The following is a 26118-nucleotide window of genomic DNA, read 5'->3' on the forward strand; positions in this document are numbered from 1 at the left end:
AGATGCCCAAAAAGCCACAATTAAGGAAGAGGGCTGTACTGATTAAAAAACTGACCTGGTTTAGACAAGGGGGAGTGAAGACATATATAGACAAATAGAGTAAAGAGAAGTTGATAGTAATGAATATACATCAGAAGTTAGGAATTGTAGTAAGTTGAAAAGAGAAGCAAAGGGACACAAGGCAAAATCAGTAGCATTAAGGACAATGAGGAGTTTTTAAAATATATTAGGAACAAAAAGAATCCTGTCAACTGTATTGGTCCATTACTAGATAGAAATGGTAGAATTATCAATAATGTAGAAAAGACAGATATGTTCAATAAATATTGTTTGGTATTTCGGGAAAAACAGATGATATAGTCTCATCATCTGATGGTAATAACATTGTTTCCTTTCCACTAGTATCTCTGGAGGATGTTAAACTGAAGCTACTGAAGTTAGACATTTTTAAATCAGCAGATTAAAATAACTTGCATGCAAGAACTGGCTGAGGAGCTTGCCGAACCATTAATGTTGATTTTCAGTAGGTTTCGGAGCATTGTGGAAGTTCCAGAAGGCTGGAAGAAAGCTAATATTGTGCCAGTTTTTAAAACGGGTAAACAGGATGCCCAGGGTAATTACAAGCTTGTCAGCCTGACATGAATCCCGAGTAAGAGAATGGAGTAACTGATATGGGACTCAATTAATAAAGAATTAAAGGAAGGTAATGTAATTAATGCAAATCAGTGGGTTTATGGAAAATAGATCCTGTCAAACTAACTTGACGCTTTTGTCAACCAAACTTTTAGTTTCATAAAAAAAATAGTGTTGATATAACATTTGACTTGGCATCGCAAAACATTTTGCTTAAACTAGAACATATAAAAGTAAGATGGCACACATTAAATGGATTAAAAACTGGCTAATTGATAGGTCTCAAATGTAAATGTGTATGGGGAATGATCATTGAGTGGGTTTTTTTCTGGCCACGATTGGTTCTTGGGCCTGTCCTATTTAACATTTTTGTCGATGACCTGGAAGAAATTATAAAATCATCACTCATCACTCAGTTTGCAGATGACACATTAATTGATGGAATAGTAAATAATGAAGACATGTCACTGATTCAGGATGATCTGGATCACTTGGTAAACTTGGCGCAAGGAAACAATATGAGTTTTAATCCAGCTAAATGTAAATATATACATCTAGGAACAAAGAATGTAGGCAATATTTACAAGACGGGTGACTCTATCCTGGGAAGCAGTGACTGAAAAAGATTTGGTTGTCATGGTAGATAATCAGCTGAATGTGAGCTCCAAATGTGATGCCGTGGCCAGAAGAGTTAATGCAATCCTGGAAGACATAAAGAGTGGAATCTCAAGTAGGAGTAGTCATTATTTTATCTCCATATTTGGCACTGGTTCAACCACTGCTAAAATACTGTGTCCAGTTCTGCTGCCTACAATTCAAGAAGGATGTTGATCAATTGGAGAAGGTTCAGAGAAGAGCCATGAGCATGAGTAAAGGATTGGAGAACATACCTTAGGGCAGTGACTCTCAAACTTTCCAGACTGTACCCCTTTCAGGAGTCCAGGAGAGCTGGCTGTATTTCAAGGAATCCCTTTTGAGGTTACAGGGACAAATCATCCCGATGTGTCGAAAGAATAGTAAATATGGCAGGCGACCAGCTTGGCTTAACGGTGAAATCCTAGCGGATCTTAAACATAAAAAAGAAGCTTACAAGAAGTGGAAGGTTGGACATATGACCAGGGAAGAGTATAAAAATATTGCTCGGGCATGTAGGAATGAAATCAGGAGGGCCAAATCGCACCTGGAGCTGCAGCTAGCGAGAGATGTCAAGAGTAACAAGAAGGGTTTCTCCAGGTATGTTGGCAACAAGAAGAAAGCCAAGGAAAGTGTGGGCCCCTTAATGAATGAGGGAGGCAACCTAGTGACAGAGGATGTGGAAAAAGCTAATGCACTCAGTGCTTTTTTTGCCTCTGTCTTCACTAACAAGGTCAGCTCCCAGACTGCTGTGCTGGGCATCACAACATGGGGAATAGATGGCCAGCCCTCTGTGGAGAAAGAGGTGGTTAGGGACTATTTAGAAAAGCTGGATGTGCACAAGTCCATGGGGCCGGACGAGTTGCATCCGAGAGTGCTGAAGGAATTGGCGGCTGTGATTGCAGAGCCATTGGCCATTATCTTTGAAAACTCGTGGCGAACGGGGGAAGTCCCGGATGACTGGAAAAAGGCTAATGTAGTGCCAATCTTTAAAAAAGGGAAGAAGGAGGATCCTGGGAACTACAGGCCAGTCAGCCTCACCTCAGTCCCCGGAAAAATCATGGAGCAGGTCCTCAAAGAATCAATTCTGAAGCACTTAGAGGAGAGGAAAGTGATCAGGAACAGTCAGCATGGATTCACCAAGGGAAGGTCATGCCTGACTAATCTAATCGCCTTCTATGATGAGATTACTGGTTCTGTGGATGAAGGGAAAGCAGTGGATGTATTGTATCTTGACTTTAGCAAAGCTTTTGACATGGTCTCCCACAGTATTCTTGTCAGCAAGTTAAAGAAGTATGGGCTGGATGAATGCACTATAAGGTGGGTAGAAAGTTGGCTAGATTGTCAGGCTCAACGGGTAGTGATCAATGGCTCCATGTCTAGTTGGCAGCCAGTGTCAAGTGGAGTGCCCCAGGGGTCGGTCCTGGGGCCGGTTTTGTTCAATATCTTCATAAATGATCTGGAGGATGGTGTGGATTGCACTCTCAGCAAATTTGCGGATGATACTAAACTGGGAGGAGTGGTAGATACGCTGGAGGGCAGGGATAGGATACAGAGGGACCTAGACAAATTGGAGGATTGGGCCAAAAGAGGTGGTTCCAGAGAGGATGGTTCTAGACTATTCTCAGTGGTAGAAGAGGACAGGACAAGGAGTAATGGTCTCAAGTTGCAGTGGGGGAGGTTTAGGTTGGATATTAGGAAAAACTTTTTCACTAGGAGGGTGGTGAAACACTGGAATGCGTTACCTAGGGAGGTGGTAGAATCTCCTTCCTTAGAAGTTTTTAAGGTCAGGCTTGACAAAGCCCTGGCTGGGATGATTTAATTGGGGATTGGTCCTGCTTTGAGCAGGAGGTTGGACTGGATGACCTCCTGAGGTCCCTTCCAACCCTGATATTCTATGATTCTATGATTCGTCTTGCACACCCCAAGTTTTGCCTCACTTAAAAACTACTTGCTTATGACATCAGACATAAAAATACAAAAGTGACACAGCGCACTATTACTTTCTCATTTTCATATAATTATTAAATAAATAAATAGGAATATAAATACTATATTTATAGTGTATAGTATATGGAGCAGCATAAACAAGTCTTGTATGAAATTTTAGTTTGTACTGATGTCACTAGTGCTTTTTATGTAGCCTGTTGTAAAACTAGGCAAATATCTAGATGAGTTGATGTACCCTCTGGAAGACCTCTGCTTACCCCTTACAGTGATAGACTCAAGGAGCTCAATCTATTTAATTTAACAAAGAGAAGGTTAAGGAGTGGCTTGATTACAGTCTATAAGTATCTACATGGGGAAGAAATAATGGTCTCTTCAGTGTAGCAGAGAATGGTATAACATGATTAAGGTTAAGATTTTATCACAGTTGTTTTTAGTAAAAGTTACAGACAGGTCATGGGCAATAAAAATTCACGGAAGCCTGCAACCTGTCTGTGACTTTTACTGAAAATAATGGCGAGGGTCTGACAGGAGGTGGAGAGCCTGAGCCCTACTGCAGGAGGCAGGGGCGTCCAGCACCTGTTGCAATGGTGGCGGCTGACAGCTCCGTAGGCCCTGCCACAGCCAGAGTGGCTCAGACCTCTGGGTGCCCCCATGGCGGTCAACAGCTCCAGGTGCCCATGGCAGCTAATGACTTCAGGGCCTCTTCTGCTTGCAGAGGCTGAGAGCTCCAGGGCCCCCACCTGCTGACAATAAATTATCTAGGTAGACCCTTTGGTCTCCTCTGGGATGACAAAAAGAAAAGGAGTACTTGTGGCACCTTAGAGACTAACCAATTTATTTGAGCATAAGCTTTCGTGAGCTACAGCTTACGAAATCTTATGCTCAAATAAATTTGTTAGTCTCTAAGGTGCCACAAGTACTCCTTTTCTTTTTGCAAATACAGACTAACACGGATGCTACTCTGAAATCTGGGATGACAGTTATGCTTCCATGGAAGTCTCTGTGCCCAGACCAGAGTAGCCTGATGCAGTAGGTTGGAGAGAGTCTGGGAAGCTTTTTATAAATACGAGTTTCCATGTGTTTCAGATTGCATATTGGTAGCAGGTATGCATGTCAGACTTAAAAATGGCAAGCACTACTAACATTTTAAACTAGGATGTTTGAAAACAGTTTCTGCTTCATTTACAAGATAGCGCCTGGGATCGGATTCTGTATTTCTGCTCAGACTTTGACAAGGAAAGAAAAAGAGTAATATTTAAGCCTACACATGCACGAGGTCACTGTTTTGAAATCAGAAAATAAGTATCTAGTTACCAAGCCTTTCCCTTTAATTGGGATGTCTCTACATTACTTATTTAATGTGATTTGTGATTTAAGCATCTACCTAAGATTTTGCCAAATGACTCCAACCACCTCCTGCTCAGCCCTTTCCAAGAAAACAAGTGAGCCTTGCAATGCGCCCTGAATGTCAACAGGTTTCAGCTGATTTGGGCAAGGGTTATGCATGGGTCAATTTGCAGGTTCAAGGCCCTGCATGAAAAACACCTTGACCAAGCTATATGCTCTTTTAAACCACCTGTATCATAACTCAGGTACGTCTGATTGCAGCTGAAGCAGAGACCTGTGGGTGAGAAATGCCTGTTTTATGAGCAGTTGGCCTTAATGGAGACAGGATATGAACTGTCTGGTTACAGTGGAAGGCAGTGGGCTACAGGAGGAGCCCAGGGATTCCATTGAGAAGCTGTAAAAGTGGCAAAGAGTCCTGTGGCACCTTATAGACTAACAGACATATTGGAGCATAAGCTTTCATGGGTGAATACCCACTTCATCAGATGCATGTATTCACCCACAAAAGCTTATGCTCCAATACATCTGTTAGTCTGTAAGGTGCCACCGGACTCTTTGCCATGTTTACAGATCCAGACTAACACAGATACATTTAGAAGCTGGATATTGTCTGTGCAATGATGCTTGTTATTTCCCACCTGCTAAGGGAAGGCTAAACACATGGTCATCTAAAATCAATATGTATTGTCTCTTTCATTCAAAAGAGGGTGTGGGATTGTTCTGAGTGAGTTTCCATAAATATCTCAGAAGTGTCTGAGGCTAATGTGATGTTGGCAGGGTCAATCTCCTAATGCCATTAGAACCAGTTTTAGTACATTCACAATGCCTGCTTTAATGAAGGCTTCCCTCTTTCCTTTGTTTTCTTCTTCTTTGTAGGATGAGTGGCTGAGTGTTGTTTTGGGTTTCTAGTTTCATGAGGTTGTGGGGCAAGGTGAGGCTCATTCAATTTAGCCTCACCTCAGTGATTTTGGTATCAAAATAGGAATGTAATACAGTGTCTTCTATGCAGAGTCCCTCAAACCCAGAAAAGGATGTTCCGCTTGCATTAGAACTACTTATATTATGGAACCATATCAGTACAAAACTGGCAAACAGAACTAATATTTTCAAATCTTTAGTGATGTTTGTAAGTCTCCATTCCTGATTTCTAGACATTGTTTTAAATGTCTTGGAATATTTTTACTCCTACAATACGATATTTTATGTACAACTACTATGTTTTCACTTAGCAAATTAACTGAATAGCCCATATATCAGCATTAAGAAGTTTACCCTTTCCAAAATTCTGTATTTGTATTCCATGCTTCTGATTGCAACCCAAATTAATTTATGAATTTTTAAAATTTTAAATCAAGGATTTTTCCTGGCAGAAAAGGCATCCTTCCTGAACATCTGCCACCCTGTAGAATGTGAAAGCTACAGGTGCCTTTCTTTTCCTAACCTCGAGAACCATTTGTCAGTTACTTTAAGAGCCTTCTTAAACTGGTATTTTTAAATAAAGAAAAACCAGCTTCCTGCAGTGTGCACTTGGATTGGCATAGAAGAGCAAAGGTACTCAGATATTATAGTGATGGGCACCATCTAAGTACCTATATCAATGGTTTAACTTTTCCTGTTTACAATGAATTGTAATGGATGTGCCAAGCCCCATCCTGTGCAAATTAGAAGTGTGGTGCTCTCATAAATTCTAACAGCTATGCCTCCAGAACTTGTCAGGATTTTATAAAACAACAATACACATATGTGATACCTCTTTATTTAACAGTATATTCAGATCTCTACACCATATACAAGACGTCAAGAGAAATGTTCCATTTCCCAGTACCTATAGATGAAATATTATGCCACGCACAAATCAAGGTTTGAATAACTAACTTTCAGGCTACTGAAGATGAAAAATGACCCTGCAAAAGGAATTGTAGCAAAAACAAACAAACAGACACAAAGTATTTTAAAAACTCCCCAAAATGCAAGAAACACAAGTACTAAGAAAGCAGGAGAGAGATCTTGTGGCAGAATTTTACTAGAAAACATGTTTAATTATTTTAAATTCTTATTGTATCAAAAGTTGAATTAATTCTTATTGTATCAAAAATTGAATTAAATTAGCCTTTCATATGTCTTAGCAAACCAGAATTCATTTTTAAGATCGTTTAACTAGAAAACTGTAACTTCGCTACATCTTTGATTTCTTTCTCAAAGGAAAAATTGGTTAACTAATACTAACACATTAGGTATTTCTGTCATGCTTTTGATGTGCATGTTACTTTGCAGACAGCCTAGTTCTATGCCCGAAAGAGCTTGTATTCTAAGTTAAACAACGACATATCAAGGAAGAGGATTTTTTTTTTTAATGCCATCATAGTTTATCTCCAAACATACTGTCGCCTCTTGGCCTGAGTAGTTAGCAGTATGGGGGGTCTTGCCAAGTTGTTTCTATTAGGAAGAGAAATTGATGGTAGAAGTCAGATATTTCTTTGATGCAAAGAATGTACAAAGTTCTCTTTCTGTGTACACTACAGGAACAAACAGCAGCAGACCAGTTTCCTTGCTCATAAATTCAAGCCTGCCTTTCCATCCAGTTTTGTGCCCCAAGGAATTCTGTCTCTGTTTCCTCTGAGGGCCATGCTCATGCCTGTTTCTCTGGCTTTCTTCTGGCTTTCTGGTTGCTTTGTGTCTTTTCCACTCATGCAAACACAGCTGCAACCAATCAGCGCCCCCTGCCTTTGCAATCAGTCCCCAAGGAAACTCCTCATTTGCCTTGACAGGTTTCAGAGGAACAGCCCTGTTAGTCTGTATTCGCAAAAAGAAAAGGAGTACTTGTAGCACCTTAGAGACTAACCAATTTATTTGAGCATGAGCTTTCGTGAGCTACAGCTCACTTCATCAGATGTATACCGTGGAAACTGCAGCAGACTTTATATATACACAGAGAATATGAAACAATACCTCCTCCCACCCCACTGTCCTGCTGGTAATAGCTTATCTAAAGTGATCATCAGGTGGGCCATTACCAGCAGGACAGTGGGGTGGGAGGAGGTATTGTTTCATATTCTCTGTGTATATATAAAGTCTGCTGCAGTTTCCACGGTATACATCTGATGAAGTGAGCTGTAGCTCACGAAAGCTCATGCTCAAATAAATTGGTTAGTCTCTAAGGTGCTACAAGTACTCCTTTCCATTTGCCTTGAGTTCTGGCTAAAGCCTTCCCACGTGGCCCAGTGCCTTGGACAGTGGTTTCAGCAATCTTACTCTGTAAAGGAGCTTAATTGCATTTCCATTTAGCCTGAATGAAGGATGGCTAGCATGCCTATCAGCTTTAATGATGTCTGTGATTGTATGTAGATCAGGCAGGCTTGTTTGCAGCCATTAACATCTTCAAGCATAACAATACAGTATATAATAATTAATCTCTCTACAAAATATTTGTAAATATTATTGCATTGTTTATTACAGGCTGTTTATCCTGCAAATGAGACTCTGTTCTCAGTGTACCACTATTTTCTCTACCTTGACTTCCCTGTAGTTGTCTGTTTTAATCGCTGAGATTGCATGTGGTTTTTTGGTGCTAATTATCCCCATAAGATGGAAATGAAGAATCCAGTGAAAAGTAGATGATAAAGTGCAATTTTCTTTTCAGAAAAGCCATGTCAAGTGGAGCAACTAGACCGAATCCTTCTGTCTGGGGTCTATAATGTGCGCAAAGGGAAGACGCAGTTGCACAAGTGGGCAGAACGCTTGGTCATTCTCTGTGGCACCTGCCTCATCGTATCCTCAGTGAAGGATTGCCATACAGGAAAGATGCACATTCTGCCTCTTGTCGGAGGGAAGGTGAGGCTCTTGGGCCTAACTGGTTCTTTGTTAGTTTCCTGTAGGTAAGATGTGAGAATGAAGGGGCCAACAGGATTTATAAGTCAGTCTAGGCCTCTTTAGTGAGTTTCTGTGTCAAGATGTTTGAATACATCTGCCTGACTCCTCTCTGCTTATTTACTAGGCAATCTTTAGTTTAATAAAACAGTGAAAGGAATGCAGGTTCTTTGCTTCGGCCAAAAATTACATGATACTTTTACGTGTATTGGTTCTGTCCAGCAATTTACCACAACCCAGAAGTAATTACTTATTGGGTGTGTTCCATAAGTGCTGGAACTATGGGTTTTGGGTGTGCTACTACACTCCCTGGCTTGAAGTAGTAATAACAGACGAAATACCTGGTTTCTACGTTCAGCACCCCTACTGTAAAAATTGTTCCAGCACCACTGGTCTGTTTCAACGGAGGGGTTCTGAAACGGAGTTTTTGCTGTATATCAGCCAGAGGGGACTAACTTGACTGTACTTTGTGGAGTGTCTTATATTGGTTTTGTGTAACATCCCCACTCCCTGCATTTCAGATTGTGTAATTGCTAGAATTTAGACTGGGCTATTTTTGTTCTTATTTCTCCCATTTCAGGTGGAAGAAGTGAAGCGTCGGCAGCACTCACTTGCTTTCAGCTCTGCTGGTGCACAGGCTCAAACCTACCATGTTTGCTTTGAAACGCTGGCAGAGTACCAGAGATGGCACCGGCAGGCATCCACGGTGAGGCCCAATAATCTGTAGGTGTGGGTGCTCTGATACAGGGCAAGAGGAAAATTTTGGAGAATTTTGGAACAGGCTTACTCTTGAGACACAGCTTCTAACTCGAGTTCTTAGAGAGTACCAAGATCACCTGTGGGCTTCCTTTGAACTATGACATCTGTGGGGTGGAGGCTACTTAGCCACTGCATGTCTCTCTGATCTGCTGGATGCTTCATTTCAGCATTCCACCAGGCTGCAGCAGCTATGCAGCAGTTATGAGCTGTAGTTCTGCGCTATCCCACACTGATAGCACTATTGATATTAACCAAGCATCTGAAGTTTATTGCAGTATTCAAAACTAATCCCAGAGACAAACTTCTCTTTCTTCCCAGCTACAGCAGTCTATAAGTCCTTCCTACTGCCTTGGCTGCATCCACCTGAACAACATTTTTGTTTAACCAAAAGCCAAGAGTTTACCAGGATTCAACAAAGAGTAGATGTTATACAGGTAGTAAGGACGTCCACAGTCACATTAGATAGGATTAAAAAATAGGATGTAAATCATCAAGCTTCAGTACATGAACCAGTCTTTAACTGCCAGGTGATGTTTCTCTTAAAGGGTTTCTTGCATCTTCATCTGAAACGTATTGTCCACTGTCAAAGATAGGATTCTGGACTAGATGGAGCACTGGTCTGATTCACTATGATGATTCCTGTGTACTACATAGCATGTTTATTGGTGATTGGTGGACTGTGCTAACTCAGGACTTAGATAGTAACAGCTTCTGATGTGAAATACAGGTTAAGAGAGAATGTCTTATATTTGCTTTGGCTGTATAAAATATCCCATTTCTCCATGCTAGATTTTCTGTGTGTTTGGCTTGCATTTGTTGTTTTTTGCATTGATTGGTCTGAATGCTAACAAAGGCTTCTTGTGTAAAGTGTATGGCTTCCACCATATATGCCAATGTATACATGTTTTCACTACTAAAGACTTTGCTCTTATCTAGTATAATAATTTGTGAAAATAATGCAGAAACTGCAGCTGATACAGAGTGCAGCTGTCTGCCTCTTCCATTGGCTTCCAGTTTGCTTCCACTGCCAGTTTAAGGCAGAGGTTGCAATTGTCAAAGCAGTTAACAGATCGTTCCCCAGTGTAGTAGGGGCTTGTCGGCACTGGACCTATCTGCTGCCTCAGTTTAGCTCCTTTCTCTCTCTCCCTCTAGTCAAACCACCTTAGTTGGTGCTTTTAAATTACTCTCGCCTTATGGGGTCTGGTTTACTCTCAAAATAACAGTTAGCCCACCCTGCTTTTCCAGGTTCACCAGTTCCTTTTAGACTTTTCCAGTGCTCAATAGTCCTTCCAGTTGTTTACCAGGGTTTTGCCCTCTTTCCAGAGCTTCCTGGTCCTTTATAATCCTGTCCCAGCTGAGATTTTCTTCCAGCAAATCTCTCAGCTGAGGTTTTTTTCATAGTTACAGAATCCAAGGCTAGAAGGGAGCACTGAGATCATCTAGTCTGGCCACCACCTTCCCAGCAGGCTTCTCCTCCCTGCAGGTTCTTTTCCCTCTGCCTGGGAACTGTGGAAAATTGTTTCTATCCCGATTTCATTGGAGTCTTCCTAACAGAACACAAGCTGCCCTTATATCTCTCAGCATGCCCTTTTACATAGCCACATGACCTTCCTATTCCCTCAGACCCCTCACTTGAAAAGCAATTCTGTGAAAGGGGGCCAGTCTTGGAATGAGTGCATGTGCATCCCAGGACCAGTGCCTTGTTATACCCAGCTGCATAAGAGACCAAATATCAATCTTTGAACTGCCAAGAGAGTTTTGCTCCTGTGGGACAGTGCAGATCACAAAGCCCAAAGCGAAGCACATGAGTGCTGGGGACAAAGTACTCTGAGTCAAAGGGATATGGCTGCAGAATGAACTTCCAAAGGAGACTGGTTGTTTGCAGGGTCTGAGCACCTCTAGGAAATATTGCAAAACCTTATTCATTGATAGTACCTTTCCAGCATAAAAAGAATGACATTCACAACACTCCAAAAACAAGCAAACAAAAGAACATAAGGACGGCCATATTGGGTCATCTAGCCCAGTATCTTGTCTTCTGACAGTGGCCAATGCCAGGTGCTTCAGAGGGAATGAACAGAACACGATAATCAAGTGATCCATCCCCTGTGGCCCATTCCCAGCTTCTGGCAAACAGAGGCTAAGGACATCATCCCTGCCCGTCTTGGCTAATAGTCCTTGATGGATCTATCCTCCATGAACTTGTCTAGTTCTTTTTGAACCCTCTTATAATCTTGGCCTTCGCAACATCCTCTGGCAAAGAAACCCTACTGGGTACTCACTGGTTCCATTCTGTCTGATCTTGAAGGTGCTCAGATATTATGCTGACAGGCAGCGGCACTAAAGCCTAAGATAAGTTAGATATTTGTCTCACCCTGGATTTCCCCTGCAGTTTAAGTTGGCTGGTATTCTGAATCAAAAAATGTATACAAGTCAGAGCAGTCCCTTTCCTGTGCCCTTTTCCATGCTTGTGTATGTGCCTGCCAACAGGAATGTACAGTAGCAACATACAGGCCTGGGATCAAATCCTAAACACTGTATGAAAACCTGCCCCGGGTGGGCTGAATTTGCCTCTGATAGATATCTGAGGGGTTTCATTTTCTTGTGCTTTGTTAGCACTTGTCTCGCATGTCCTGCCAATAAACTTTCATTGAATTGAACTGGAAAGAAAATTGTAAATGTAGCTGTAACTCTGTTGCCCTTTTCTTTTTTTTAGGTGGTGTCTCAGCGACTCAGCACAGTTGATCTGTCTTGTTATAGCCTTGAGGAGGTACCTGAGCATCTCTTCTACAGTCAAGACATCACCTACCTCAACCTGCGACACAACTTTATGCGACTGGATGGATCAGGGGGTCTTGACTCTCTTTGCAGGTCTGCAGAGAACTATTTTCTGTTACATTTTGGGGTACGGGAATATACAGTCAGGCAAGGAGGCAGGAATATACTGAGGGTCCATGGTCCTTGTGGAAAGTTGGCATACTGGTAAGAGATTGGTCTTTGGTGGGTATCTGGCAACCTCAAGGTGATGAAGACTAGGAAATATAATTTTTGTCTTCATTCACTGTTCAACTTCCAGCAATTTACAGTATGTACAAGCTGTCCTTCCACATGTTCCTTTCATTTTAAGGATGATTGTGCTGAACCTTGTGTGGTGATATGCTATTACATAGAGAAGATATGGTGGTGATTATAATGCCATTTACTAAACAGTCTGGCAGCATTGTTAGATATAAGAACAAATGCTGAGGGAGAATATGAGTAAAAGCTTGTACTAAGGAATGCAAGTATAAAAGAAGCCTGTTTTAATTAGTCTTTAATGCTGTCGCAAATTCAGAATTGGCAGTGTCTGCAAGACTCCATCTTTACACTGGGAACTTGTAATTATCCATTTACTGGGTAGTGGGAGATGCATGATGGATTGTATGCTAGGTACAACTAGCTCCAATAAGTAGGAGAGTGTAGGGACCCAATTAGACCTAAAAATAAGAGAAATTAAAAAACAAATCCCAAAATAAATCAGACTCCGTTGTAAAGGATGGAGCGGGGCAGTCTTTCTTCCTGCAGGTCTCTGCATTCTTTTACTTGCTAACAGGGGGTTCTGGCAGTCACTTTGTGAAATATTGAAAGCCAACTGGTGTCCGACAGCAATATAATCAAATAGCTGTGTTCTTCTTCGAGTGCTTGCTCATATCGAATCCCATTAGGTGTGAGCGCACCGCATGCACGATTGTCGGAGAAATTTTTACCGTAGCAACACCCAGTGGGTTGTCTGTGGAGCCCCCTGGAGTGGTGCCTCTTTGGCGCTGGATATATACCCAAGCTGACCCAGCGCCCCCTCAGTTCCTTCTTACCGCCCGTTACGGTCGTTGGAACTGTGGAGCGCGACTTTGTTGTTCTCCACTTTCCCTAACATTCTCTTTTTCCCGTTATACATTATAGTTATTCCTTCCCTGGATCCTGGAGACTGGTTTGCCGCCCTCGACATGAAGGACGTGTACTTCCACATAAAGAAAAGGAGTACTTGTGGCACCTTAGAGACTATCAAATTTATATGAGCATGCTCAAATAAATTTGTTAGTCTCTAAGGTGCCACAAGTACTCCTTTTCTTTTTGCGAATACAGACTAACATGGCTGCTACTCTGAATACTTCCGCATAGTGATTCATCCAGTGCACAGACGTTTCCTACACTTTGTGATCAACCGCAAACACTGTCAGTTCACAGTCCTTCCTTTTGGCCTTTCCACGGCCCCCAGAATATTCACCAAATGTATGGCTGTCTTGGCAGCCTCCCTTCATCGGCAGCAGATCCAAGTATTTCCGTATCTCAACGATTGGCTTATCCGGGGTTGCACCAGGAGACAAGTGCAGGCCCACATTCAAGTTACCATAGCCATGTTTCGTCAGCTGGGCCTCCTGCTCAACGTCTGAAAGTCGACCCTGGAGCCAAGCCAAAGAATAGAGTTCATCAGGGCAATCTTAGATTCCAGACTGGCCCAAGCTCTCCTACCGGATGTCCGCTTCTAGTCATTGGCGAACCTCATCCGCAGCCTTCAAAGTTTTCCAACCTCAACAGTGAAAACGTGCCTGAGCCTTCTGGGGCGCACAGCCTCTTGCACATACGTGACTGGGCATGCCAGACTGCGGCTCCGCCCACTTCAGGCCTGCTGTCAACAGTATATCGTCCAGTTCGGGACAGCTTAAGTATGGTGGTCACTGTCCGAGAAATGGTCCTAACCTCTCTCCGCTGGTGGTTGGATCCCAGGACAGTTTGCGAAGGGGTCCCATTTCATGGCCTTGACCATCCTTGTCCCTGGTCACAGATGCTTCATCCCTAGGATGGGGCGCCCACCTCAAGGACCTCCAAACACAGGGTGCAGTTGAGCTATCTCTACACATCAATGTGTACGAGAACTGATGGCGGTGCGCCTGGCATCTACATGGATGTTGTGTGGCGGTCCTCACAGACAACACCACGGCCATGTTCTACATCAACAAGCAAGGGGGAGCCCGGTTGTCCCCCCTCTGTTGGGAAGCCATTCACCTGTGGCAGTTCTATATATTCCTCTATCCCTCTGGTGGTGTCCTTTCTCCCAGGGATCCAGAACACACTGGCAGATGGCCTCAGCAGGTCCTTCTAGTCTCACGAGTGTTCAATTCGTCTGGATGTCATCCACTCCATCATCTGAGGTGGGGGTTTCCCCAGGTCGACCTGTTCGCCTCATTCAGCAATCAGAAGTGCCAGATGTTTTGTTCTCTCCAGGGAAGTTCCCCAGGTTTGCTGTCAGACGCCTTCCTGATCCTGTGGAAGGACCAGCTGTTCTACGCCTTCCCTCTGTTCCCACTAGTCCACAAGGTCCTGCTCAAGTTACGTAGGGACAGCGTGTGTCTGATTCTAGTCTCCCCAGCGTGGCCCAGGCAACACTGGTACACCACGCTGCTGAAGTTATCGGTAGATGCTCCGATCCCACTCCCGCTTTGGCCGGACCTGATCTCACAAGACCACGGCCGCCTCTGTCACCCCAACCTCTGCTAGGCAGAGACGGGCGCCACCTAACGAAGAGAGGGAAGAGCATCTTCGCAAGCAGGCTGGCTAACCTAGTGAGGAGGGCTTTAAACTAGGTTCACCGGGGGAAGAAGACCAAAGCTCTGAGGTAAGTGGGGAAGTGGGATACTGGGAGGCAGCACGAGCAGGAGCGCGCGAGAGGGCAGGGGTCCTGCCTCATACTGAGAAAGAGGGACGATCAGCGAGTTATCTCAAGTGCCTATACACGAATGCAAGAAGCCTGGGAAACAAGCAGGGAGAACTGGAAGTCCTGGCACAGTCAAGGAATTATGATGTGATTGGAATAACAGAGACTTGGTGGGATAACTCAAATGACTGGAGTACTGTCATGGATGGATATAAACTGTTCAGGAAGGACAGGCAGGGCAGAAAAGGCGGGGGAGTTGCACTGTATGTAAGGGAACAGTATGACTGCTCAGAGCTCAAGTATGAAACTGCAGAAAAATCTGAGTGTCTCTGGATTAAGTTTAGAAGTGTGAGCAACAAGGGTGATGTCGTGGTGGAAGTCTGCTATAGACCACCGGACCAGGGGGATGAGGTGGACAAGGCTTTCTTCTGGCAACTCACGGAAGTTACTAGATCGTAGGCCTTGGTTCTTATGGGTGACTTTAATTTTCCTGATATCTGCTGGGAGAGCAATACAGCGGTGCACAGACAGTCCAGGAAGTTTTTGGAAAGTGTAGGGGACAATTTCCTGGTGCAAGTGCTGGAAGAACCAACTAGGGGCAGAGCTCTTCTTGACCTGCTGCTCACAAACTGGGAAGAATTAGTAGGGGAAGCAAAAGTGGATGGGAACCTGGGAGGCAGTGACCATGAGATGGTTGAGTTCAGGATCCTGACACAGGGAAGAAAGGAGAGCAGCAGAATACGGACCCTGGACTTCAGAAAAGCAGACTTTGACTCCCCCAGGGAACTGATGGGCAGGATCCCCTGGGAGAATAACATGATGGGGAAAGGAGTCCAGGAGAGCTTGCTGTATTTTAAAGAATCCTTATTGAGGTTACAGAGGCAAACCATCCTGATGTGTTGAAAGAATAGTAAATATGGCAGGTGACCAGCTTGGCTTAACAGTGAAATCCTTGCTGATCTTGAACACAAATAAGAAGCTTACAAGAAGTGGAAGATTGGACAAATGACCAGGGATGACAATAAAAATATTGCTCGGGCATGCAGGAGTGATATCAGGAAGGCCAAATCACACCTGGAGTTGCAGCTAGCAAGAGATGTTAAGAGTAACAAGAAGGGTTTCTTCAAGTATGTTAGCAACAAGAAGAAAGTCAAGGAAAGTGTGGGCCCCTTACTGAATGAGGGAGGCAACCTAGTGACAGAGGATGTGGAAAAAGCTAATGTACTCAGTGCTTTTTTTGCCTCTGTCTTCACGAACAAGGTCAGCTCCCAGACTGTTGCACTGGACAGCACAGCATGGGGAGGAGGTGACCAGCCCTCTGTGGAGAAAGAAGTGGTTCGGGACTATTTAGAAAAGCTGGACGAGCTCAAGTCCATGGGGCTGGATGCGCTGCATCCGAGAGTGCTAAAGGAGTTGGCGGATGTGATTGCAGAGCCATTGGCCATTATCTTTGAAAACTCATGGCGATCGGGGGAGGTCCCGGACGACTGAAAAAAGGCTAATGTAGTGCCCATCGTTAAAAAAGGGAAGGAGGAGGATCCTGGGAACTACAGGCCAGTCAGCCTCACCTCAGTCCCTGGAAAAATCATGGAGCAGGTCCTCAAAGAATCAATTCTGAAGCACTTAGAGGAGAGGAAAGTGATCAGGAACAGTCAGCATGGATTCATCAAGGGAAGGTCATGCCTGACTAATCTAATTGCCTTCTATGACGAGATAACTGGCTCTGTGGATGAGGGGAAAGCGGGGGACGTGTTGTTGCTTGACTTTAGCCAAGCTTTTGACACAGTCTCCCACAGTATTCTTGCCAGCAAGTTAAAGAAGTATGGGCTGGATGAATGGACTATAAGGTGGATAGAAAGTTGGCTGGATTGTCGGGCTCAACGGGTAGTGATCAATGGCTCCATGTCTAGTTGGCAGCCGGTATCAAGTGGAGTGCCCCAAGGGTCGGTCCTGGGGCTGGTTTTGTTCAATATCTTCATAAATGATCTGGAGGATGGTGTGGATTGCACCCGCAGAAGTTTGCAGATGACACTAAACTGGGAGGAGAGGTAGATACGCTGGAGGGTAGGGATAGGATTCAGAGGGACCTAGACAAATTAGAGGATTGGGCCAAAGGAAATCTGATGAGGTTCAACAAGGACAAGTGCAGAGTCCTGCACTTAGGATGGAAGAATCCCATGCACCGCTACAGACTAGGAACCGAATGGCTCGGCAGCAGTTCTGCAGAAAAGGACCTAGGGGTTACAGTGGACGAGAAGCTGGATATGAGTCAACAGTGTGCCCTTGTTGCCAAGAAGGCCAATGGCATTTTGGGATGTATAAGTAGGGGCATTGCCAGCAGATCTAGGGATGTGTTCCCCTCTATTCGACATTGGTGAGGCCTCATCTGGAGTACTGTGTCCAGTTTTGGGCCCCACATTACAAGAAGGATGTGGAAAAATTGGAAAGAGTCCAGTGGAGGGCAACAAAAATGATTAAGGTACTGAACACATGACTTATGAGGAGAGGCTGAGGGAACTGGGATTGTTTAGTTTGCGGAAGAGAAGAATGAGGGGGGATTTGATAGCTGCTTTCAACTACCTGAAAGGGGGTTCCAAAGAGGATGGCTCTAGACTGTTCTCAGTGGTAGCTGATGACAGAACAAGGAGTAATGGTCTCAAGTTGCAGTGGGGGAGGTTTAGGTTGGATATTAGGAAAAACTTTTTCACTAGGAGGGTGGTGAAACACTGGAATGCGTTACCTAGGGAGGTGGTGGAATCTCCTTCCTTAGATATTTTTAAGGTCAGGTTTGGCAAAGCCCTGGCTGGGATGATTTAGTTGGGGATTGGTCCTGCTTTGAGCAGGGGGTTGGACTAGATGACCTCCTGAGGTTCCTTCCAACCCTGATATTCTATGATTCTATGATTTTCTATGACCTGCAATCCCTCCATCTCATGGCGTGGATGCTGCATGGCTAACTCAGTCAGAGCTACTCTGCTCACACTCGCTGCAGCAGGTACTACTAGGTAGCAGAAAACCCTCCACTCGAGCCAGGTACCTGGCCAAATGGAAGCGTTTCTCCCGCTGGTGTGCTCAGCGCAACACGCCCCCTTTGCAGGCGTCGGTGCCTCTCATCCTAGAGTATCTCCTTTCCCTAAAACAGCAGGGTCTGGAGATATCGTCTGTTAGGGTGCACCTGGCAGCCATCTTGGCTTTCCACCCAGGAGAACATGGTCGCTCTGTCTTCTCCAACCCGGCAGTCGGTTGGTTTCTTAAGGGATTGGACCGTCTCTACCCGCAGCTTCGACAACTAGTCCCGGCGTGGGACCTTAACCTGGTCCTTTCCAGACTCACGGGGCCCCCGTTCGAGCCGATGGCCACCTGCTCGCTTCTCTACCTATCTTGGAAGACAGCCTTCTTTGTAGACATCACTTCAGCAAGGCACGTTTCTGAGATCAGAGCCCTCATGTCGGAACTGCCGTACACGGTTTTTCATAAAGACAAGGTGCAGCTTTGCCCTCACCCTGCCTTTCTTCCCAAGGTGGTGTCAACTTTTCACATCAGCTAGGACATTTTCCTCCTGGTCTTCTATCCGAAGCCACACGCTACTCGATGGGAGCAACGGCTGCACTTCCTTGATGTTCGTAGGACCCTCGCCTTCTATGTTGAACGTACGAAGCCGTTCAGAAAGACGACCCAGCTATTTGTTGCTGTGGCCGACCGGATGAAAGGCCTCCTCCCGGTCTCCTCAGAGCGTATCTCCTCTTGGATCACGTCCGGTATCCGTGCTTGTTACGACCTGGCCGACGTCCCGGCCACACACCTCACCGCCCATTCCACAAGGGCCCAAGCTTCATTGGCTGCTTTCCTGGCACAGGTTCCAGTACAGGAAATTTGTAAAGCTGCCACTTGGTCTTCAGTTCATATGTTTGCCTCTCACTGTGCAATAGTCCAGCAGTCCAGAGACGATGCTGCATTTGGTTCAGCGGTTCTGCACACAGTGGTATCTCACTCCGACCCCACCGCCTAGGTAAGGCTTGGGAGTCACCTAATTGGAATCGATATGAGCAAGTACTCGAAGAAAAGACGGTTACTCACCTTTGTAACTGTTGTTCTTTGAGATGTGTTGCTCATATCTATTCCAAACCCGCCCCCCTTCCCCTCTGTCAGAGTAGCCGGCAAGAAGGAACTGAGGGGGCGCTGGGTCAGCTGGGATATATATCTAGCGCGATAGAGGCGCCACTCCAGGGGGCTCCACAGCCGACCCACTGGGTGTTGCTAGGGTAAAAATTTCTCCGACGATGGTGCACGTGGCATACGCACACCTAATTGGAATGGATATGAGCAACACATCTCGAAGAACAACAGTTACAAAGATGAGTAATCATCTTTTCCTGTGGCAGGATTATCATGAAAATCTGCAAAAATGCTCCTCTGATTTCTCCGTGTATTTTTAGGTGCCCATCTCCATGGTATTTTCTCTCCCTCCTCCTGCAGAGCAATGAAATATTCAGGTGATCATACGTATAGGTGAAAGAATATACCTTTACTATGCTATTTTGGTGCAATTTCATCAAGGGCTAGAGTCTAATTTATTATCCAGGTTCTTCTATTTCTAAGCTTGTCTTGGTTTCCTACCTGCTTAGTTGCTGTGATAATACAGTAACTCCTCACTTAAAGTCATCCCGGTTAACGTTGTTTTGTTACGTTGCTGATCAGTTAGGGAACATGCTCTTTTAAAGTTGTGCAGTGCTCCCTTACGTCGTTTGGCAGCCGCCTGCTTTGTCCACTGCTTGCAGGAAAAGCATCCCATTGCAGCGAGCTGGTGGGGGCTTGGAACCAGGGTGGACCAGCAGCCCGCCTATCAGCTCCCTTCTCGCCTAAGTTCTCTGTGCAGCAGCTGCCCAGCAGGCTATCAATTGCCGCTGTTCAGCTGTCCCTCCCCCCACTGCCATGTGCTGCTCCTGCACTCTGCCTTGGAGCTGCTCTCCAGAGCCTCCTGCTGGGTGGGGGGAGAGGGAAAGGAGAGGGGGCTAATGTCAGGGTGTCCCCCTCCCCCCTGCTCCTGCACCCCACTTAGCCCATCTCCATAGAGCAGGGGACACACACGACAGGGCTCAGGAGGGAGGGAGCTTCCTGCAGCAGCTGCTGCTTCTCAGCTTGCTGGTTAACTTAACAAAGTAGTGTACTTAAGAGGGGTGTCAGCATACTTAAAGGGGAAATGTTTCAGAGTAGCAGCTGTGTTAGTCTGTATCCGCAAAAAGAACAAGAGTACTTGTGGCACCTTAGAGACTAACAAATTTATTTGAGCATAAGCTTTCGTGAGCTACAGCTCACTTCATTGGATGCATGCAGTGGAAAAAAACGACATAAGGGAGCATTGCACAACTTTTTTTCCATTGCATGCATCCGATGAAGTGAGCTGTAGCTCACGAAAGCTTATGCTCAAATAAATTGGTTAGTCTCTAAGGTGCCACAAGTACTCCTTTTCTTTTTAAAGGGGAAATGTGCATCTCTCTCTCTCTCACACACAGGGTGTGTGTCTCTGTCTGCCATGCTGTCTCCCCTCCTTCCATTCGTGCTGCCTTGTAGAGTGTGAGGCTACATTAAGAACAATGAGTTAACCCATGAGGGCTCAGCCAATTGCTAGTTCATCATTTAGCGGTAAGGCATTCCCTGGGAAATATCCCACCCTCTGACTCCACCACCTCAACCAAGCTTCACAATCATCAACGCTGTGTACAGTATTAAATTGTTTGTTTAAAACTTATACTGTGTGTGTGTGTGTGTATATATATATATATATATATATAATTAATCTTTTGTCTCGCAAAAAAAAAAAATTCCTTGGAACCTAACCCCCCCATTTACATTAATTCTTATGGGGAAATTGGATTCGCTTAAAGTCACATTTTTCAGGAACATATCTACAATGTTAAGCAAGGAGCTACTGCAGTAGGTTCTCTTGCTGGAAAAACTGTAATGGTCCTTCCAGACCTTTCAGGGTCTGTTTTAGTGTTTGAAAAGTGAGAAAAGAACTAGAAACCATGACATTAGAATAATGAAGCTTCTTGAGCAGCTTTCAAGATGCTGTTTTCCTGGTCCCTGGGTGGGAGCAGCACCTTATGGAAGAGGAGTCCTTAGTCTATACCTTTGAGACAGAATGTTGGGCATGGGAGTCTCTTGTTAGAGGTGGAATGTTTTAACTCTCTGAGGCAGTGTATGTCAAATTCCCAAAGAGTTTTAAAAACAAGATTTAGTAAGAATGCAGCAAAAAGATCCAAATAAAACAAAAGAAACAGTTTCTATGGTGCATCTGTTCTTGTGCTGGGTAGGTACCTCTTCTGCTTAGTTACAGTAGGGTATTAGCTTTCCATTTCTAGAGTGCTGCTGAAGTGAAGAAACAGATTGACAGAGGCAGAAGAGTACCCAGAAGTCACCAACTACAGGACAGGCCCAACAAAGAAAATAACAGAAAGCCACTAGCCATCACCTTCAGCCCCCAACTAAAATCTCTCCAACGCATAAACCTATCCTGAAGGACAACCCATCACTCTCACAGATCTTGGGAGACAGGCCAGTCCTTGCTTACAGACAGCCCCCTAACCTGAAGCAAATACTCACCAGCAACCACACATCACACAACAGAACCACTAACCTTGCAACAAAGCCTGTTGCCAACTGCATCACTGCGCCGCTCTGAGTCCCTGCGCCATTCTGAGACCTGGCACCGCACGTATGCTATACGCCAGTCTGACTCATGGCACTGGTTCGACCCACGGCACTGGTCTCGCAGCCCCAATCCTCGGAGCCGTTCCTCCTCGAGGTGGTCGTTGACTGATAGGTCATGGTCCCACTCACGGTCTAGGTCATGGTCTGAGACCTCGCGGCATCGCTTAGATCGTCATCATTCCATGCACCACTCTCCGTCGTGGCACTGCACCTCTCCAAGTTGCCGATCGCGGCACTGCTGTCTGGCACAGCGCAGATCTCCGGCGCGGCACCATTCTTTATCGCGGCACCGGTCTCTGGCACGGCACCGCTGTCCGACACAGCACTGGTCGCAGTCGCTCTCTCAACGTCGCTCCCCATCGAGGCTAGGTTCAACTTCTCGGCACGCGTCAACCCCATGGTACCGCTCTCCACAACGGCACCAGTTGCCGCCCGGATCTCGCCATTCCTCGCAGTACCCATCCTGCCCATCAGGGGACGCGAAACCTTCCTTGGTGCACTCAAACACCTCCCTTCCTTGGCCGACCCACTCCCAGTCTCCCTCCCTTAGGTCGGGTAGGGCATCAGGAGCTTCAGACGTACCCCAATCAGGCCCAGGCAGCTGCAGACAGGACACCTCAGTACCCCACTGGCAACCCCAGTGGCAGTTCTGGACCCTCTGGAGGTACCACCAGGCGCAGGGTGCCCTCCCACTGCCGCTGTCCTTCTGCTGCCACATTCAGGGTCCTGCCTTCCTGAGGCAACCCTCAGTGGTGCCCCCTCCAGACCCTGCACAAACTCTGGAACCAGCCCCACCCCCGGTGGAGGCTACTCCCGCTGCTCAGGAGGAACCGGACACAACAGACCAAGGGGCTGTTTCGGACCCAGCCATGCCAGTCGCATCCTCCTTGTCTTCTCCTGACAAGGCTGTGGCGGGTACATCCACATCCAACCCACCTCCCATGGACTTCAGGGCACTGCAAGAACTCCTCCGGCAGGTGGCCCTGAACATGAACCTCCAAGTGGAGGAGGTTGTAGAAGAAGGTGGACATCCTGACACCAGAAGGGCCTTCTAGAGTAGCCTTACCAGTTGTTAAAACTATTCAGTCTAATGCCAAAACAGTCTGGCAAACTCCAGCCTCCATTCCCCTCACGGCCAAGGGAGCTGAAAGGAAGTACTTTGTCCCCACTAAGGGGTATGAATACCTTTTCACACACACACACCCCGCCCCCGCCCCCATGCTCCCTGGTGGTAGATGCGGTAAATGAGAAAGAAAGGCAGGGTCAGCAGGGGCCTGCCCCTAAATCAAGGGATGCGAAACGCCTGGATCTCTTTGGGAGAAAGGTTTATTCCACGGGTGGCCTTTCCCTTTAGATCGCTAGTCAACTCGCGTTCCTTAGCAGATACAATTACAATTCTTGGTCTGCTATTCAGAAGTTCCAGGAGCTTCTCCCATCCGATTCATGCACAGAGCTGGGGGCCATTGCCAAGGAGGGCAGACTAGTGGCCCAGACTTCTCTTCAAGACTCCCTGGATGACGCAGACACTGGCGTCTGGCATTGCCATGCGATATAACGCCTGGCTCCAATCCTCGGGCCTCCCACCAGAAGTCCAGCAGATGATCCAGGACCTCCCGTTTGACAGTCAAGGCCTATTCGCCGAACAGACCAATTCGAGACTGCATAGCCTGAAAGATTCACGTAATACCATTAAGTCTTTAGGCATGCATACCCTGGCAACTCAGAGAAAGCCGTTCAAGCCACAGCCCACCCAGCAGCAATCCTTCCCCTCTAAACCCAGGCAGGACTTCTTCCTCAGGAGGCGCAGATACTCTTGGCGCAGGCCATCGCGCCCCCGTCCTGGGCAGGGCCATGGAGAATCCAAGCCCCCTCCGGGCCCTAAGCACACCTTTTGAAGATATGCATGAGGATGGATTACCAGTCCACAACCCAGCCAGCTATCCTCCCTTTCTGAACCGTCTATCCCACTTCTACTGTGCAAGGTCCCTTATTACATCGGACGGATGGCTCCTCTGCGCGGTACAGGCGGAATATTCTATCAACTTCTGTTCCTTCCCACCCTCCCACCCCCCTTGCCCGTCCCTCTTCGGGGACCCCTCTCACGAGCAACTCCTTATTTAGGAGGTCCAGTCCCTCCTCGTTCTAGGAGCCGTGGAGGAGGTGACTCAGGAGCTCAGAGGCAAGGGTTTCTACTCACATTACTTCCTCGTCCCTAAGGCAAAAGGAGGCCTATGGCCCATTCTGGACCCAGGGAGCTCAACAAGTACATCGTCAACTTAAAGTTCCTCATGGTCTCCCTGGGCAAGATCATTCCCTCACTGGATCCTGGAGACTGGTACACTGTCCTCGATATGAAGGATGCCTATTTTCACATCTCAGTCACTCCATCTCACAGATGTTTTCTCTGGTTCATGGTGAACAAGATGCATTATCAGTTCACAGCCCTCCCATTCGGCCTGTGCATGGCTCCTTGTGTCTTCACCAAATGTGTGGTGGTCATCGCAGCCTTCCTTCGCCACCATCGCGTGCATGTCTACCCGTACCTAGACGACTGGTTCATATGAGGCTGGTCCAGCCAGCATGTAGAATCACAGGTGCAATTGATCATAGACACGCTTGGGCATCATTCTAAACATCAACAAGTCGGTTCTCGCTCTGACCCAAACAATAGAATTTATCGGAGCAGTTCTGTTCCGCAGCTGGGGGCTTCCCCGAATCGATCTGTTCACCACGCGGGCCAACAGGAAGTGCCCAACCTTCTGCTCCTTCCGGGGTTACAGCCCCGGGCTCGATCGCAGATGCCTTCCGGATTCCCTGGTCCGGTCAGTTACTGTACGCCTTCCTGCCTTTTCCTCTGGTTCACAAGGTGCTTCTCAAGGTCCTTAGGGACAAGGCAGACGTCATACTGGTGGCCCCGGCTTGGCCTCGCCTGTGCTAGTAACCCACTCTCTTGAATCTGTCGATCTGGGCCCCGTTGCATCTACCTCTCACTCCCACCTCATCTCACAGAATCACAGTCGTCCTTCAGTCTCTCCATCTCATGGTCTGGAGGATCTGTGGTTGAACCAGGCTGAGCTCGCCTATTCGGACTTGGTGAGACAGGTGCTCCTGGAAAGCCGCAAACCTTCTACCAGGATTGCGTACGAAGCAAAGTGGAAATGGTTTTCCATTTGGTGTGCTTAATGGCAGGTGCTCCTGCTTCAGGCGTCAATCCTGTGCATCTTGGACTATCTAGTGCACTTGAAAGACCAACACCTGGCATTCATCTCTCCTAAGGTCCACCTTGCGGCTATCCCGGCATTCCACCCGGGCATTTCTGGGCATTCCGTGTTTGCACACCCCATCGTGGGATGTTTCCTAAAAGGTCTGGAAAATGTCTATCCCCCGATGTAGCCCACTGTGCCGGCCTGGGACCTTAACTTCTTTCTCCCTCATGGGTCCTCCTTTCGCAGCACTAGCTTCCTGCTCGCTTCTCTATCTCTCCTGGAAGGTTACCTTCCTAGTTGCCATTACCTCAGCACATGTTTCTGAGCTATGGGCCTTCACGTGTGAGCCACCATATACAATTTTCATCTCATAAGGATAAAGTTCAGCTTAGACCTCATCCAGCTTTCCTACCAAAAGTTGTATCCTGTTTCCATGGCAGCCAGGATATTTTCCTGCCCGTTTTCTACCCAAAACCAATCTTCGGGAGCAGCAGCTGCATTCCTTGGATGTCAGAAGGGTGCTCACCTTCTACATAGATCGAACAAAACCGTTCCGCAAGACAACCCAGTTGTTCGTCGAACGAAAGATGCTCTGGTTTCTTCCCAGTGGATATCTTCATGGATTACCTCATGTATTTGCTCTTGTTATAAAGTTGCAAATGTCCCTCTGCCTACTGTTACGGCTCACTCCACAAGAGCTCAAGCCTCCTCTGCAGCCTTCCTGGCGCATGTATCCCTCCAGGAAATCTGCAGGGCTGCCACATGGGCTTTGGTGCACACCGTCATGTCGCACTATGCCATCGTCCATCAATCTCATGATGATGCGGCCTTCGGCAGGGCGATTCTTCAGTCTGCAGTACCGACTCCGACCCCACCTCCAGTGTAAGGCTTGGGAGTCACCTAACTGGAATTGATATGAGCAAGCACTTGAAGAAGAAAAAATGGTTACTCATCCTTTTTGTAACTGTTGTGCTTTGAGATGTGTTGCTCATATCTATTCCACTTCCCCACCACCTTCTGCCGACAAGAAGGAGCTGAAAGGGTGTCGGGCGAGCAGGGTTGTATATAAAGCGCCATATCAGCGCCACTCCAAGGGGCTCCACAGCCGGCCCGATTGGTACTGCTACGGAAAAGTTTCCGACAGCGTGCACATGGCACGCGCACACCTAACTGGAATAGATCTGATCAATACATCTTGAAGAACAACAGTTACAAAAAGGGTGAGTAACCGTTTTTTTTCAATTTTGGGCAAATAACCTGGATTCAGCATCAGCCTTCATTCCATCCATACTGGCGTACCTGCTCCATTTGAAATTATAA

General features: G+C 46.3%; 1 protein-coding gene across 5 annotated transcripts in view; it reads left to right on the forward strand.

Annotated features, from left to right (window-relative positions):
- The window catches only part of PHLPP2 (PH domain and leucine rich repeat protein phosphatase 2), a 145645-nt gene that overhangs the window by 39988 nt on the left and 79539 nt on the right, over nt 1-26118 (forward strand). For all 5 annotated transcript variants that reach the window (XM_048816964.2, XM_048816965.2, XM_075118525.1 and 2 more), the window contains 3 exons: nt 8204-8394; nt 9011-9136; nt 11906-12060. In XM_048816964.2, the coding sequence (XP_048672921.2) occupies nt 8204-8394; nt 9011-9136; nt 11906-12060 (472 nt within the window). The remainder of the gene's footprint in view (nt 1-8203; nt 8395-9010; nt 9137-11905; nt 12061-26118) is intronic.

Source organism: Caretta caretta, chromosome 12, assembly GCF_965140235.1.
Source record: "Caretta caretta isolate rCarCar2 chromosome 12, rCarCar1.hap1, whole genome shotgun sequence".
In the NCBI taxonomy this organism is placed as follows: Eukaryota; Metazoa; Chordata; order Testudines; family Cheloniidae; genus Caretta; species Caretta caretta.